Here is an 18,487-nt window from a genome sequence, read left to right as displayed (position 1 = left end):
TGCAAGAATGCTTTACATGATCGAGAGAAGATTGAAGGAGATAAACCCCGAGAAAGATGAGCCGTTTAGTGGATTAATTATCTATTTGTTTGGTCATTTTCTTCAGCTTTCTCCTGTTAAAGATACTCCTCTCTACTCGAGTGTTTTTACAATGTAATGTCCCAACAAGATAGGGACCTCGTTGGGACATTACATTCCCATTTGATTCTTTTGAGTTCATTGAACTTTGTAATTCTCATAGACAAAATAGCGCAGATAGTTCCTTCACAGATGTCTTACAACATTTAGCTTCGGGTGATTTCTCTGATACAGATCTGAACATTCTGACGACAAGAAATCGAGCCTATTTATCCAGAGATGAACTTGATCAGTTCCAAACGGCAGTAGAGCTATATCCAACAAACGAGCAAGTTAAACAAAGCAACGAAAACTACTTGCAGTCAACTGGATACCCTCTTGGTTATATAGCATCCGAAAACACTTCAGATATTGCCCTGCCTTCGTCCAAGGATGATTCAGCTCCTCGTCTCTCGAAGTATTTGAATCTCTCAGTTAATGCCAGAATCATGCCGAGAGTCAACTTATGGGTGCAAGGAGATCTCGTCAATAGTTCGCTAGAAACTATACGCTACATTATATATGCTCCTAATGCTCGCCCTCCAGCTCTTCCTCTGTTTATTTTAGTGGAATTCGATAGCTATCGGGGACCTTTCATCTATAATAATCTGTTTCCAATAATCCCCATAACACGCTCTTCGAACGATGGCAGTATATTGCTGTCTCGTAGACAGTTTTCCCTTACCTTAGCATACTCGATGACTATACATAAATCACAGGGATTAACTCTTCCAAAAATCAAAATAGACATAGGGAAAAAAAGAGACAGCTATCGGTCTTACCTATGTTACATTGAGTCGAGTGAAAAAATAACTGTCTCAGTATTTTTAAAGAGTTACAATAAAGATTGCTACGAGTCAATCTGTAAGTCCAAGACCCATAATGATAGACAGAATTTCGTGAGACGTTCGCATAGCAATTAATTAACGGCTTATTCTCGCCTTATATTTGTACCTTTAAATGATTCAATAGAAATCAAATATATTGTTGAGAACGAATGATTCTTTGTTTTCCCCCCCTCATAACCTAGAAAATAAAGGTGCGAGTAGCTTCGTTCCGAGTACACGCTGATACAGCGTTACTTAACTAGTTTTAATATACTATATCTGATTAAAATTTTCATACGGTACAAGTTAACGTATTGTTCTTGATCAGATGTGAAATATTAATAAGAAGTACTTATTTAACAAAACATGACATAAGTCTACAAGCGCCTGCCCTGAACAAATCATGTCTTCCGTCATACGCATGTTTTGATATTAAACAGAATACGTCAGATTTCTATCCCTACTTTAAGCGGCTTTTTCATGTTGAACTTGCCACTATGGCTTACTTTTGGCGCTACAAGCTGTGAAAAAAGCACAGCACACTTAAAAAGTGTGATATGGATTTCAGTGTAGCCAGATCTGGTTGCCTTGAAAGTCCATATCACACTGGTCGTCGAACACAGTGTCCATTCCCTTCATAATGGGGACAGCATTGAACTATATCTACATAGCTACGCTCTCTGTATAGCACGGGTGTCTTGTGTAAACAAAATGTTTGTTGCCGGTAGCGCCAAATGTGCCACAATGGTGAGATTTTGTACTAATTTTGTCCTGAAATACCAGATTTGTTTTGTTTTGTATCTATCTAGACAGCTGAATGGGAGTATTTTAATTAGGAATATGAAATGTGCGACAGCAAACATTTCTAATTTCATTTCTGTTTATTAACCTAATATAAACCCGCTATAAAGTTTTATTTGGGCGTCGAACCTGTATCTAGAATTATAAAATATTCGAGTATCGTATACGTAACTAAGTAAAAGTATAGTAATATAAAACAACTAGCTGACCCGGCCACGCGTTGTTGTGGCTCAAAATGTATCTATTATAAATGTATAACACTTCCCCCGTGGAGGGAATTTCAAAAAATCCCTTCTTAGTGTACATTCTCTTGACGTACCCTATTAAAACGCAAAAAAACCGCATGTAAAATAGTATAATAGAAGCCGAGTTCTTCACGGTAAGCCTTAATCCCGTCCATCTCCCCCCACTGGAGGGAATTTCGACATGTATATTATATAAAAACACGTGCGTATTCGAATGCAACGTTGTGTCAAAATTTCAAAGGAATCGGTAGGAACAAACGAACGTTGTATTTTATTTATATAGATAGATAGAAAATGATCTGCTTCAGTCCATTCTCACAGAAAAGTATAATGCCGCACAGAAAAGCAAACTTAGGTCGTCGGAAGTTAGCGCCATCTGCTGGACATAAAAGCCTTAATCCATATATAAATATATTTTTGAAAGGGGGGAAATGGTGTAGGGGTATGAAAAATAGATAGTAGCTGATTCTCAGACCTACTGAATATGCATATGAAATTTGGTAAAAATCGGTAAAGCCGTTTCGGAGGAGTAAGGTAACTAACATTGTGACACGAGAATTTTATATATAAGACTAGCTGACCCGGCCACGCGTTGTTGTGGCTCAAAATGTATCTATTATAAATGTATAACACTTCCCCCGTGGGGGGAATTTCAAAAAATCCCTTCTTAGTGTACATTCTCTTGACGTACCCTATTAAAACGCAATCAAAAACGCATCTAAAATAGTATAATAAAAGCCGAGTTCTGAACAGTAAGCCTTAATCCCGTCACTTTTCCCGCTGGGGAATATCGAAAAATCCCTTTTTAGTGTATATTCTGTTGACGTAACCTATTAAAACGCAATTAAAAACGCAAAAAACCGCATCTAAAATAGTATTAATATAATAGAAGCAGAGTTCTTCATGGTAAGCCTTAATCCCGTCCATCTCCCCCCACTGGAGGGAATTTCGACATGTATATTATATAAAAACACGTGCGTATTCGAATGCAACGTTGTGTCAAAATTTCAAAGGAATCGGTAGGAACAAACGAACGTTATATTTTATTTATATAGATAGATAGAAAATGATCTGCTTCAGTCCATTCTCACAGAAAAGCATAATGCCTCACAGAAAAGCAAACTTAGGTCGTCGGAAGTTAGCGCCATCTGTTGGACATAAAAGCCTTAATCCATATATAAATATATTTTTGAAAGGGGGGAAATGGTGTAGGGGTATGAAAAATAGATAGTAGCTGATTCTCAGACCTACTGAATATGCATATAAAATTTGGTAAAAATCGGTAAAGCCGTTTCGGAGGAGTAAGGTAACTAACATTGTGACACGAGAATTTTATATATAAGATAAAGCTCATTACATTTCATTTAATATTTAAAATCTTGCTGATAGAGCCTACAAATTATCAAACAGGAAGTTAATAAGGTATCTGATTTGTCATTATGTCATATGTATAATGCTAAGTTTACAGAATGGTAATATGATGCCAAGTCTTGTACTTCATCTTGCTTACTATCTTTTCAAGGAGGACAGAATAATGCTTTAGTTTATAGCCAGGTTTATATGGATGCTAGTCTTGTACTTCATCCTGCTTGCTGTAACCTCTTCATGAAGGACAGAGTAACGTTTTAATACGACTTCGATGCTTCGGTTGAATGGCTTCGACCTCAGGTTTGACATCTAACGACAGCGCATCACCTTGTAGAGTTCGAAGTGGCGTCGGAAAGTCCCGGTTTATAGATAGTGGTCAGATTATCAGACGAGCTCCCCCGATACGGTAACGATGGCAAACGTTACGTTGTTACGTTCATGAGATAAGCCATCTAGCGCGCTAGATCTACAAAAAATGGTAAGTGTAAGCTTGTGATAATTCTATTTCTGTAGACTTTTGTCTTTTTATTATTTCACGCTCCAATCGGTTGTGTTGCTTGATTGATTTACAGGTGAAGGTTAATATTACTTTTACACGAACATATAACGACCCCAAATGTCGACATGTTTTAACAAACATGTCGACATTTGGAGTCGCTTAGCGAAATCTTGGGGTCACGAGATTTTTATGCAAAATATTGAAAATAATATGTATGAGTTTGAAAATGGCATGCTTTGTGTCGTAGGTTTCGTGAGTTGCACTTTGTGTCACTTCTGGTGCAGCGAGACAACGATTCAGTAACACTGATTGTAGTGTGAACTAGTGTAGTGTTGTTGCTTTTCAGTGTATTCAGTTGTCTCTGTTCCATTGTGAACTATGGTAGTACACCATTATTGTTTTTGCAAAATTGTATATATCTTCAATATATATGTATATTTTCATTGTATTTCATATGTATATTGCAAAATATTTATATATCTTTATTATATATATATATATTTTTCGGGGGGAGGGTCGCGAAAAAATCACAATCATAAATGGGGTCGTGAATAAAAAAAGTTTAAGAAGCCCTGGTTTGGATGACAAAAACTGGTACTTTTGTAGACTATTATTTCTTATGTTAAAGCTTCACTGCGTGAGTTGTGTCAGTCTGTGTGTCTGTGTGACTTTACGTGTCGGTGTTGTGCTTGTGTATATGTACTGGTGTGTATTTGTATGTATATGAGTTATATAGGAGTGGATAAAAGATCATTCTCAAGAGATGTGTCGCTTGCATAACTGAGACGTACTATTAACACATAGAGTGCATAGTTCAAGTAATCACCAATGGAAGCATTATCCAATAGGAAGAGTGCTTTTATCATCATCACTCAATAAACAATGCATTTAAATATATCTTTCTTTGATATTATATAAATATAAAACGGAAATTGAAGGTTATGTTTAGGATGTGTCGGATTTATACAGATGCTAAAGACCTAACGATATAAAGTTAGAGTTTAAGACTTTTTAAATTTATTATTTAGTAGAGGAAAAACATTTGTTATACATTACAACTTAGAATCACAATTAATTTAAATTCAGTCCTGTTAATCACTTAAATTATATTTTATGCAAGAATATAAATTATATTATACAAACAGCCGTACCTCCGATAACGGCCATTTCCTTTTGAAATGCATACCCTACAAAATAACTTCTAAATTACGGCCACCTCCAAGCAAAACTCTTTACGTTTCCGTCAGTGGCCGTTGTTTACAGGTTTGACTGTATTATTCTTATTCAATTAGCGGACATATGCTGTACAAAGCTACAGAAACAATACATTCAGTAACGTTTAACGATATTTTTAAATATTTTACCTGATAAAGTGAATAGAAAACGAATAATGAGCAAAGGTTAAGTACGATTTTCTATACTTAGTACATTTGTACTCAGGTTATAAAACTAAATGACTTAGACGATCGATTTACGTTATTATTGAGTAACGAGGTTAATAGTTTGACCTGGGGAGTCTATCCGCTGTTAGACGTGACTGCTTAACTCTTTTGCTTTTCTTTTTTAGGTAAGTTCTTGTTTTATTATGTCTCAAGGAGTAAAGAGGAAGACTTTCTCACCAACTGTTCCGGAGAGAACACCAAGTAGACCTAGAAGGAGTAGTTCCGGTCAGGACGAGGAGGTTTCTGAATTACTACAAAATTCGAATTTTGATGTATCGGAAGGTGTTCGTTTATTACTGCGTATGCATGCGGTTCTCAATGGTAAAGTGGAGGATTTTATAAAGCGGCTCGACCATCTTACGGAATGGCTTAAGAATGTGGATGAGGCTCTGGTTGACTTTGAGGTTAGATTAGTTAATATTGAGACTAGGATTGGTTCGGGTGGGTCGGAGATGACGAGCTTCTCCCTTATTGATAATATTAGTATGAAGGTGTCGAAAATGGAACGAGAGATGGATTATATGGACAATCAGCGGAGAATTAATAACTTGGTTATTCATGGTTTGGAGGAGGGAGCTGGAGAATCTGCAATGGAAACATTGGAGGTTGTTAAATCTTTTGCTGCGAATAAGTTGAATTTGCCTCTGTTGCGATATGTTGATGCCAGGCGAGTCGGTAAAAAATTGGGTGATAGGCCTAGAATAATAATTTGTCAGTTTAGTTCTCTTAGTGATAAATTATCTTATAAAAAAGCAGTTATTGAGTCGCGTAACTTAAATGTTTTTGTTAACGATGACTTTTCTCAACGACTAAGAGACATTAGATATAAGTTACGTGTGTTTGGAAGACAGAAGAAATCAGAAGGTGCTCATAGTATTCGTTTATCCTATGATAAAATATTTATTGATGGAGTAAAATATGGATATGATGAGAATTTGGGGAAAATTATTGTTGTCTCCTCATAGCAACCAGTAATCCAGGCTACCTCTATCGTGGCGTGGAATTGCGCCGGTATCAAAAATAAGCCGAATTCATTTTGGAAATATATATCGCAATTTGATGTAATCTTTTTATCTGAAACTTGGTATTCTGCTAAAGGTAATAATAGTAATTTTGAAGTTTTATCGGATTATAATTGTATCATTGGTGATGCTTTTCGTGATGGTAGTAGGGGTAGATTCAAGGCTGGATGGTTGTTGTTTATAAAAGTGTGTTTTTGTTATAAAGTAATTTATAGAGATGATTTTTTGGTTTTGATTAATATTATAGTACCTACGGGTGAATTTTTGTTATGTTTTGTGTATATGCAAGAGCATAATTGGCAGGAAATTTTTGAGATTTTAATTAATTTTCATTTTAATGAAGATTCTAACCTAATTATTTTGGGTGATCTTAATGCTCGGATGGGTGCGGAAAATATTATTCCTGATTACATTGGTGATGTTTTTGGTATTGATTATGTTAAAAGAAGCAGAATATCTAAGGATGCTATTGTGAACAGCAGAGGGCAAAAGATGCTTCAGTTTTGTATAGATAAAAATTTAATAATATTGAATGGTAGAATGTTGGGTGATGAAGCCGGTGAATATACGTTTGTGTCTAGTTTGGGTTCATCGGTTATTGATTTTGGTCTAACAACTTCCTGTGTATGGGGTTGTGTTAAATCTTTTTTTGTTGATGATTGTTGTTTATCGGATCATTTTCCTATAGTACTATGTTTGGACAATCCTGCTCAACTTAAGGTGACTAATAAGGGCAGCTTTTACGAAAGAATTTTTTGGAATTGTGAGACTATGAATACATTTGTGCGAGACTCTGAGAAATATTTGTTAGATTGTGATTCGGTTTCTCTATCAAGTGTTAGTAAAGTAATTGTTGAAATAGCTAATTTGCATAATATGAACTCTAAACCTAAGGACTATTTAAATATTAATAATTGGTTTGATCTGGATTGTCGCCTAATGATCCGTAACAGAAATAGAGCTTGGAGAGCGTTTAAGAAACGTGGTTTAGAATCGGATCGTAAATTATTTGTGTTATTTCGTAGTTTGGTTAAAAAGATTTGTGTAGCTAAGAAAAAAAAGTTCTTGTATACGGTTCAGAATTCGGATATCTTTCGTAAAAATAATAAATGGTTTTGGAATTTGTGTAAAATTAGAAATTATAATAGTAAAGTGAATATTTCTTTGGAGGAATGGTTTACTTATTTTTATTCCTTATATGGTTCTGCACTTCCGTATAGTGTAGATTTGTCTGTTTTCAATGAGTGTTTAAGTTGGTCTGATGAAATTTTGGATGTAGACATTATGGATTCCGAATTGAGCTATGTTTTAAGTAAAGTTAAGGTTGGTTCTGCGCCTGGGGTTGATGGTATACCTTCTGAATTTTGGAGAATGGATTGTGTTTTTCCGATACTGCTCAGAAGTTTTGATAGAATCTTGAGAACGGGGGCAGTCCCAAAAGATTGGGGCAGTGCTATTTTATGTCCGGTATATAAAAATGGCTCTAAAGTAATCCCTAGTAATTATAGAGGAATTTCACTGCTGAACTGTGTTTCAAAGATTTTTTGTAATATATTGTATCACAGGTTGGTTACTTGGTTAAATTTGAACAATATTTTATTTGAGAATCAGGCCGGTTTTCGTGAAAAATATTCTACGGTAGATAATATATTTATTCTGCATACCCTTATTTCTAAGACTTTAATGAGGAAAAGGCGAAAAGTATATGCATTCTTTGTTGATTTGTCCTCAGCTTTTGATACGGTGGATAGAAATTTAATGTGGAAAAAACTTTTGAAATATGGCATTAGTTTTAAATTTGTTTCTTTACTTACAGAATTATATAGTGAGTCTAATGTAAAGATTAAATGGGGTCGTCTTTGTTCTAGGTCTTTTTTTACTGCTACTGGGGTTAGACAGGGCTGTGTTTTAAGTCCGGTATTGTTTAGTATATATTTAAATGATTTAATTGAACAAATAACTAATTCTGACTATGAAGGTATAGAGGTGAATGGCATTGGTATCAAAATATTGGCTTACGCAGATGACATAGTCTTGATAGCCGACTCTGTTAGAGGTTTACAAGGATTTATTAATATTTTGGACAAATATCTTTTAGAAAATAACATGAGTTTGAATCTTATGAAATCTAAAGTTGTTGTTTTTCGTAATGGTGGTAAACTTGCTAAGTCGGACAAATGGTGGTTTAGAAACGATGTGATTCAGGTAGTTTCTCAATATAAATATTTGGGTGTTGTATTTAAATTTAACGGAAATTATAAATCCCATATTCAGATTGTGAAAAGGAATGCTTTTATTAAAACTGATAGAGTTATTCAGATGTGTAGGTCGGCTAAACTACGTAATTTAAAAGATTGTTTAAAGATTTTTAATTCAATTGTCACATCATCTTTGTTATATGCTGCCGAGGTTTGGGGTTATCAATCTGATGAGTTGGATCCGGTCCTGGCTAATTTTATTAAAAGATTATTTGGTTTGCCTCGTTGTACCCCAAGATATTTGATTTTTATGGAATGTTCGCTATTACCTTTGTCTTTTACAATACTAAATAAGTGTTTGAATTGGATCTTTAGGACTATTGATTTGGATGAAAAGCGATGGAGTAGAACGTGTTTAGGTTATGTGTTAAATAAAAGGGATCTGCTGTGGTCCAAAGGTTTAAGGAAAATTTGTGCTGATAACGGTATTAATTTTGATGAATTGCTAAATAATTATCACTGTTGCGCTACTTTGAAATTAAATTATTTTGACAACTTTATCTTTGATTTAAATCGTCGTATTAATGTAAGTTCTTATAATGTTTGGTATAAGCACTTAAACAAATCTTTCTTCGACTGCTTGATTTATAACAATAATCTCTCTTTTAATATTTGCTCCACGATAATGCAAATCAGATGTAATTCCCTTAATTTTTTACAGAACCATCGCAGAGAAATTTGCATATATTGTCAGGGCGATCTGCCATTGGATGCTTTTCACGTGATAGCTAGATGTACAAACTTAGAAAAAATACGTGAAAGTATTTTTGGTATTCCTAGTATTCAGTTTGATAAGTTTTTGGCCCTCATTGGTAATGAATGTAATTTTGATTTAATTAATTTTGTTCAAAAAATTAAATTATTTTTTAGGTAATTTATTATTGTTTTATTGTTTCAGTGTACTTTTTGTACGAAGTTTGGCGTATATTTTGTGTTAATTTGCATATTAAAATATTTGATTTGACCGAAAGGTGGCATTCGCTTCTTTCCTTTAAAGTGTGTTCGTTGCAAGGGATTTTTGGGAGTCTATCCGCTGTTAGACGTGACTGCTTAACTCTTTTGCTTTTCTTTTTTAGGTGGGTGTGATTACTTTTTTACTTATATAGTATTCTTTGTTCGGATAGTTCTCCCCACATTTGTTTTCTTTATATATATATATATATATTTGGTTAAATATATAATGTTATCGTTTTGTGTAATATATTTCTTTATTTTTTGTATATGTTCAGTTTCTCTGTAAAATTTATGTATGGTATTTGTATATTAGTTTTGTTGTAAATGTTATGTTTTGATTTTCTACTCCCGCATCATGGGTTCGTCCTAGTATGACTAAAAAATAAAATAAAATAATAGTTTGACCTTCAGTATGAACCTGTGCCAAACATACTCATACTCATACTCATTAACAGGGGGTGAAAGCTCAGGTCTACTCAACTGGTATTGCCTGAGTGTGAAAGGAGGGATAGATTAAGAGCATAGTAGAAGGACGAAGGTGAAGGAGAAGTGAGATAGAAAAGGGGATGAAAAGGGGGAGTCTCGTGGCGCGCACCGGGAGATTTAATTAATTACAATCAAAATAATTTTTACAGAAAAAGGTATATGCAGTGTCCTGTGCCAAACATAATTGAGCACGCGACCAGGGAGCCAAGGGCCCCAGGCCCCTTTGTAAATAAATAAATTTAGAAAAAATAAGTATAGGGCAGGGATGGCGAACCTTTTTGAGTCCGCGTGCCATATTGTAAGCATACTTAGCTTTAAAGATGTTAATGCGTGCCAAAGTCTTAGACTTCGAATAATGATATTTAAAGAAATTAAACGAATACGCTTTAATTCGAATAAATGTAAAAAATCTGATTGAAAAAAGGATGATCAGGTGATAAACAGAAAGGATGATTGAAAAGGACAGAAATCATACGATACATTACGTGCCAGATGATTTCTCTTACGTGCCACTTTGGGCACGCGTGCCATAGGTTCGCCACCCGTGGTATAGGGGAAAGATTTATTATTCAGTTATAAATTACTTATTTAAAATTTTAAAAGCGATTTACTCATTTAAACAGATAACAAAATTAAATAGAATTTAGCTGAATATCTAAATGAACTATTCAAGTGTTATCACACCACGTACTATAGGCCTACCACGCGTTACTAACCTATGGGTCGCGACGGGTTTTCTATGGGGTCGCCAACTTATACAATAAACTAAAAAAAAAAAAAAAAATATTCACTATAATGCAATTTTTATTTTTACTAGTGTCTTGAAGTTTGAATAATTTCATATATTAGCGAGGTTGAGGCTGAAGTTTTAAACGCGAAAACGTGTACGTCGGACGTTCAACGCCTCTTTCCTGTAAGCCTAGAAGTTTGACAATGGCGTTCGGAATGTCGAGCATGATTCCACTGACCTTCCAAACGCTGTTGTCAAACTTCTAGGCTTACAGGAAAGGGGCGCTGAACGTCCGACGTACAAGTTTTCGCGTTTAAAACTTCGGCCTCAACCTCGATATATATATATATATATATATATATATATATATTTTTTTTTTAATTAAAATAAGTGTAATCTAGGTACGCTATTCTGTCACAGTTGGTTGAAACATGTGTTGACAGTTTGAGAGAGTAATGGTGAAATGCCTCTATTGTTTGAGGCAATTCATTCGAAAAGGAACCGAGAACTTCTGAGAAGGTAAGCAATAAAACGTCCAGACGACCACCGAACGAATTTACCCAAACAACATATGTACAGTACATGTCTATTTATTTTCAACAGTCAGCGCTACAAAACAATATTCAACGAGTGACTGTCACGTGTTCTTCAAAGTATGCTTTGTGATTGATCGCTCACTTTACCAGACGCACCGATGCATACTAATCAACAGGGCATTATTGGTTTGTTGTTTGGGAGGTTCGATTGGCGTGTGCAAAGGGTATGAGGCAACTAGAAATACTAATAATCTTCCACAATAGCACCCGTGTTATATAATCGCTTTTAGCTGCGGGCCCTCTGGCGGATTCGAGTAATCACACAAAAATTTACGTATTTGTACAGAACTCAGGAATTGAAGTTTAAATTCAATAATAAATTTTCCAAGGTATACAAACAAAAAGTTTGAGTCATTTTTTTCTATTTTCTTCCTTTATTCCGGTCAGGAACCACTTTGCAGCTGGCGACATGAAGTCAAAAAAACTTCTAAAATAACGAACAAAATACCATTAGACGAATTCCTGAGTTCTGTACAAATACGTAAATTTTTGTGTGATTACTCGAATCCGCCAGAGGGCCCGCAGCTAAAAGCGATTATATAACACGGGTGCTATTGTGGAAGATTAACAGTTTTTAATGTTTTTAAATAATGAATCATTTTAAATTAATTTAAACGATGAAAGCGACAGCGATTCCTCCAATTGATTTTATTGACTTTTAATTATTTTTTAATAAGTTGTTTTATATTTTGTATTTAAAATATGTTTTATTTATAATCCTTGCCTTTATTATTAGTTTTTACGTTTTTTTTATTGTATTTGTTTTTAAAATTAATAAGATGTTTTATTTATTTTTAAAAAAATCGATTATTTCTTCCGTCACTTAGAGACGAAGCATTCAGAACTAGAGGATTTGATCCCGGGATCCCGACCATTTTTTTGTGCCGAAATTTTCGGGATTAAGTTTACCTGATTCCGAGATTTTCGGGATTGACATCGTTTTTAAAAAGTTGCAAAATAGACTGCATGAAGCGAAACGTTCAGTGCCAGTGCTCTTAACAGAATTGCTTGCCTATCATTTTAATATAAAACTTGTATTTTGAACTAAAATGATAGGCAAGCAGTTCTCACTGGGTTACCTGGTAATATACTTCATTTTTGTATTTTCGCGGGTGCCAATCGATTTTCTGGCGCAGTCGAGAGCACTTTTGGTTGGCTGTAGAGTTCTAACATGACCCTTCAAAAATTCTAATGTCATTCTTCAATGGAGGAATATCATCACCCTTAAGTGAGCGCTCCCACCAACCTCTAGTTGTTGCATCCAATTTAAATTGAATAATGAACATAAATAATATGCTCGAGAACTCATCTACATTAAAATTTAGAGCTTCTAAGGATCGAATACACTCTGTAGTCGATTAAACAAAATTGTAACACGTGTCAGGTATTTTTATGTTATCTAGCATTGATGTACAGTCCACAGCTTTGTCACACGTGTCAGGTATGTTATGTAACTGTAGACTTAAGAATGCGAGGTGAGATCTTCCCGCCTAATGCTCAGTGCGTTTTACCTGTCAATGTGTCAGCCATCTTGTTTTGCCAGCAGATTTTAGTGTTTGCGCCAGCAGATTGAGAAATTGTTCGTGAAAAACTGCGCTTTTTATTACATCTAGTAGCATCTGTAATTAGTAGGTACTTCAATTTATTGCACTAATGTAGTTTTTTTTCTCTTTAAAGATATTTATGAGACTATAGTGATTATGTCGCTATCTAAAGAAAGTTTTTTTGTCAAACATAAAAAAGACGGAGATGCAACGTCGGTGTGGAGCCATTTTTTGGTCGCTAAAGATAGAAAAACAGCACAGTACTGCTCGGCTATATTAAAAACCTTAGGAGGGTCAACCAAAGGACTACACACTTATCTTTCAACCAAACATGGCAAAAAAGTTATTACTGTAAAGCTTAGTTCACACTGAGCGAATAGCGAAAGCGAATGCGAAAAGCGATTTTTATTCGTTTAGCGAAATTGACCTTACAACCAAAAGCGAAAAGCGGATTGCGAATTCTAAGCAGTCAATCATTTGCAAACAAGCAAAAACGTTATCTCGAAAAACAAAATGGCTGCTTCCGATATCTTGTTGTTAACCATGTTTGTTTATTTGTTGAGTAAAAAACATACTTCAAAAAGAAAAGATACTGGGCGAGAAGTATATTAAAAAACCGCGAATTACATCGTTACCATGCTAATTTGGTGCGAGAGATGAGACTGAATGACAAAGAGAATTTTTTTAGGTAGGACTATTTATACTAATTTTTATTCTCTTTAGTAAAAAAAAATATATAAATAACAAAAAATGGTATACGTTTATAAAACTTCTACCAAGTCGTTTTATATTTACTTTACACCGAGAATAAGCTTGTATTGCCATCGTGAAAACAACAAGAACCACGTGACAACTAGAGGGAATCTGATTGGTGGCGAAATTTATTCGCTAGCGAAAAAGTTCGACAGTTTCGAACTTTGAAGCGATTCGCGAAATGGTAAAATTCGCCGGAAACGACGTCATGGCTGACGTGTTATTCGCTCTGTTTTTCGCTTTCGCCAGCGAATCGCGCTCAGTGTGAACTAAACTTGTCCTCATCAACTAGCCGAATTGGCGCAGAACCACCGCCGTTGAAGTGAAAACATAGCTCACTTGAGGTTAGGTACACTTTTAGTTAAAACTGAAACTTTAAGTGACGTTTTAGCCCGAATGACAGCCTTAGATGGCTTTTCTTTTAGTGTCTTCGTAACCTCAAAAGATTTGAGAGCGTTGTTATTATTAAAAGGGTATTCAGATTTACCAATAGCTGCTTTAACAGTTCGTAACCGTGTCGTCAATTATAGCTACAGAATAAGAAAGCATATAAAAGCTGAAGTAACTGCTTTAAAAAATGAAAGCCAGCACTTTAGTTTGAGTTTTGATGAATGGACATCGACTTCTAATAAAAGATACATGAACGTAAGTATTAATTCGGAGCAGTGCCGTAACTAGGGCGCTGCCAGCGGTGCCCAGGCACAGGGTGTAGACCCTGGGGGCGCAGAAAGGACCTGGACCAAGTTTTGGATCATAGTTTTAGAACGTAGTTATAGATGTTCGCACCGGGCGCATAAAAGGCTAGTTACGGCGCTGATTCGGAGAAAAAGTTTTGAAGTTTAGGCCTTATTCGTATCGATGTATCTTTGAAGGCGGAGACTTGTGTTGATGTTTTAAAAGAGCGCCTTTCTCAATTCGATATTTCACTGGACAGCGAAATCGTGGCAATCGTAACCGACGGTCCAAATGTCATGCTCAAAGACCGGAGCTGGTTGTCACACTGCAAATATCACCTATATCAGCGGTCGGGGTAAATTACCCCAAATGGAGTAAAAATTTAATTATTGAGGGTAAATGACCCCAAATGAAGTAAAAATTTAATTATTGGGGGTAATAAGGAGTTTCTCCAAAACCCAAAGAGTAAAAGTTTTCAATGAAATTATTGTGTTCCAAAATGATAATTTTATTTGGTTTGTCTATTATTTATTATTTTCATGATTCATTTTCAGTGTAAAATGATTTAATAAATAGCGTTTAATTTAAATTTGTATCGATTTTCTCCTTTTCAAAATGAGGGGGGGTTAATGTCGACTTACACAAATATATTTTAGGGTAATGGCTAAAAAAGTTTCCCTCCACCTGGCCTATATAAGGCCGCGTTTCTTTATGCAGAGAGAGTGTAGCGAAAATGACGTCACGAGCAGCTATCGCTACACGTTGCTGCATCATAGTTTAGAAACGCTTTCCGCTCGAGCTAAACATGGATGCCGTAATCTATCCTTTAACTACACAGTTACAGCCGAGAGTAGCGCTTTAGTTAAAGAACTACAATATTTAAATAAAGAGATATAAAGAATTGAGCATTTCTTTTTCCGAAAATGTGAACAAAGTAAAGAGATAGGAGATGTATGATTATATTTAAAATATAATAGGCCCGTTTCTTTATGCAGCGCTCGAGAAGCGCTTTACAGCGAACACTGTGAAACCCGTTTCTAAATGCAGCGCTGCAATGTAGCGAACCGTTTCTAAACGTTTGCTGCAAGAGGTCGCTGCAGCAAAGATAAACCAGCTTTTACGTCCGCTACACGTGTAAAGCAAAGTGGACGCTTGTGTGTATAATACGATATTATGCTGCGAAAATAAAACAGTCGAAGTGACTGTGAATATTAGAAACATTAAGAAGAATTAAATTTTATAAAATGACTCTGAAAGTTATCTAAAGAATAAGAAAATACTATATTTTAAATATAATTATACATCTCCTATCTCTTTACTTTCAGGGCCGGATTTACCAATTCAGGGGCCCTGGGCACAAATTCGGTGGGGATCCCCCCTTTAAGAGTAGGCAAATTTGATGATTTAGAAAATTTACACAAAATACTGTACTTTCAATTAGATTTGAACTAGGAAGTTGTAAATTTCATTTAAAAATAAGGTTATTGTAAACACACATATTTTATTGTGTAAAACGAATTATTTTAATTTAACTAAAAATACCTATGTGAAATTTTTCCCGAAATTTTCCGATGTTTCATAGGTTTTTTCCCGGGTTTGGTTTTCTCTGCCTGGTGCCCTCATGATTAGGCCACACTAGGCTGTCGAGGTAATAGAAAAAAAATGATGTTTAAACATAACTTTTTTTAGTTTTGTGGGGGCCCTGGGCACAGGCCCCAAATGCCCTTATGTAAATCCGGCTCTGTTTACTTTGTTCACATTTTCGGAAAGAGAAATGCTCAATTCTTTATAGGCCCCTATCTCTTTATTTAAATATTGTAGTTCTTTAACTAAAGCGCTACTTTCGGCTGTAACTGTGCAATTAAAGAAGTGGTTCTTAATCTTCTTATACTCGTGGCCCACCAAATATTTCATAATTTTTTTGTGACCCCCAATTTTTAATAATAATTTATATTTGTTAAATTATCTATAATAAATTGATTTTTTTATTATTGCTTTATTTTTTTATATAATAAATGTAAATCACAACTTTATTATTTCATTATCTATTCAAATAACATTCAAACTTCACAATTAAACACGAAAAACTCATTAATTTTTAACAAAAACTAAAATAAGAAACATGTCAATAAATCGTTCCAAAGTCGATGCTAAAACTAAAACTAAAACACCCACAACTTGTGGTAAAGATTTTGCATATCTTTTGCAAAAATATTTAAATTTTCAAAGCCTACTACTAAGTCTACTATTTTTCCTAATTATTTTTAAAATTCCAAGCATTGATAGTTTCTTAGAATTGCTTTGGAATAAAAGAAGAAAATACCGCGGTGTAAGTAGCATATTTGCATTTATCTCTTCTGTACTAACAAAGTTGTATGTAGGAAGAAATAAAAAATAAATAATAAAAACTAAATAGGAAAACTTCATCTTTCTTATTTCATTTTTCAATACGATTTTCGGTTATACATCAATTTTCTTTTTATTATATTCTGAAAGAAATTTTGCATAATTTGGCGACTCCCCGGCAAACTTCTTATGGACACCCAGGGGGCCACGGCCCCCCCCTGTTAAGAATCACTGACTTAGACGATCGATTTACGTTATTATTGAGTAACGAGGTTAATAGTTTGACCTTCAGTATGAACCTGTGCCAAACATAATTGAGCACGCGACCAGGGAGCCAAGGGCCCCTTTGTAAATAAATAAATTTAGAAAAAATAAGTATAGGCGAAAGATTTATTATTCAGTTATAAATTACTTATTTAAAATTTTAAAAGCGATTTACTCATTTAAATAGATAACAAAATTAAGTAGAATTTAGCTGAATATGTAAATGAACTATTCATGTATTATAACACCACGTACTATACTGTACATGTAATAAACAACAGCGACATCCACGCCCCATCAACACATTCAGCAGTTTACGAAGGTCGTTAGCTTTATAATTTATGCCTAGATAATGAGAATTCAATTAATTAATTAGCATATTTTCACTCCGTACAATAATTTTAATGCAATTTTTAAATATTTTAACAGTTTTTAACGTCAATATGAGGATATTAATTACTTTTATACGTTTCTTCGTATTAATTGGTATCGCTGTTTTCATCTATTGGAGGCTATCAAGTAAGTTAAATTTTACTTTATATTATAGAAAATAAGTTTAATTAATATAATTAACACGAATTTTTCACAATACTGTTTCAGTTTTTATAGGGCGGATGAAGTTTATGTCAGTGGAAACAGCCATCAACGTGATATTTTTGGAAACTTCGGGGAATTCTTTAAATCTTCGTCAAGCGTGTGCCATCGAATCGGCCGCCGTTCATCACAGAAGATCCCCAATTAATGTAATGATTTTAAAGGATTTCGATTATGTTTACGGTTTAACGAACAGATACTCGAATATTAGATTAAATCGAATCGATTTAAACGATATATCCGAGGGTACTCCATTAGAAGAGTGGTTTAGGAGCAAAAAATGGTCTAAGAGTAAATACAGCGTAACCGAACTCAGCGATGCTTTACGAATGCTCTTAATTTGGAAATTCGGAGGAATGTATTTAGATTTGGATATAGTGGTCCTAAGACCTGTCTACGCCATAAAGAATTTCATTATAATGCAAGATAAGGCCTACGTAAACAATGCGATCTTTCGATTCGATCAATGGCACAACTTCCTCTACAGATGCCTGCTGAATTTCCAGAAAAATTACAACGAAACTGTTTGGGGTTCCACAGGGCCTAATCTCTTCACCAAAATTGTGAAGGACTACTGTAAAATAGAATCACTTAAAAGATTATCAGCTAAGAATTGTGATATGGACGTCCTACCCGAATATGCTGCCTTCCCTATTCATTATTCTAAGTGGCAGGATTATTTTCGTCCACCTACTTCTAGTCTCTTGAACATTTTGAAAGAAAGTTTCGCGATTCATGTGTGGAATAATTTAAGTAAAAATGAAACCATACAGATTGGCACCGGAAGTGTTTATGAAACCGCTATGAAAGAAAATTGTCCTTTTATATATGAAATATTAAAAAAAAGGAAAATAATTAAGGCTGATTGCAACCTCTTCCGTTATGTAGACGATCTCCAGTACATGGCGTTAACAATTTAATGCATTTTCTATGGGGGTAATGGGGTAATCCTTTATCAAAAGTTCT

At 34.7% G+C, this 18,487-nt stretch overlaps 1 protein-coding gene across 1 annotated transcript; it reads left to right on the top strand.

Annotated features, from left to right (window-relative positions):
- Positions 1–1,655: 1,655 nt before the first annotated feature.
- Positions 1,656–18,441, top strand: LOC136974730 (lactosylceramide 4-alpha-galactosyltransferase-like). Its single transcript, XM_067269679.1, has 3 exons — positions 1,656–1,691; positions 17,357–17,446; positions 17,528–18,441. The coding sequence occupies exons 1-3, from the start codon at positions 1,679–1,681 to the stop codon at positions 18,439–18,441; spliced, it is 1,017 nt and encodes a 338-aa protein (XP_067125780.1). The 5' UTR covers positions 1,656–1,678.
- Positions 18,442–18,487: the final 46 nt, after the last annotated feature.

The sequence above is a fragment of the Centruroides vittatus genome, unplaced genomic scaffold, assembly GCF_030686945.1.
Source record: "Centruroides vittatus isolate TY-2023 unplaced genomic scaffold, ASM3068694v2 contig_1079, whole genome shotgun sequence".
NCBI lineage: Eukaryota > Metazoa > Arthropoda > Arachnida > Scorpiones > Buthidae > Centruroides > Centruroides vittatus.
The sequence above is the reverse complement of the archived record's forward strand: the minus strand, read 5'-3'. Positions and strand labels throughout refer to the sequence as shown.

Coding starts and splice junctions, on each gene's coding strand:
- LOC136974730 (XM_067269679.1), top strand. Junction 17,447..17,527: donor CATCTATTGGAGGCTATCAA/GTAAGTTAAATT, acceptor ATACTGTTTCAG/TTTTTATAGGGCGGATGAAG.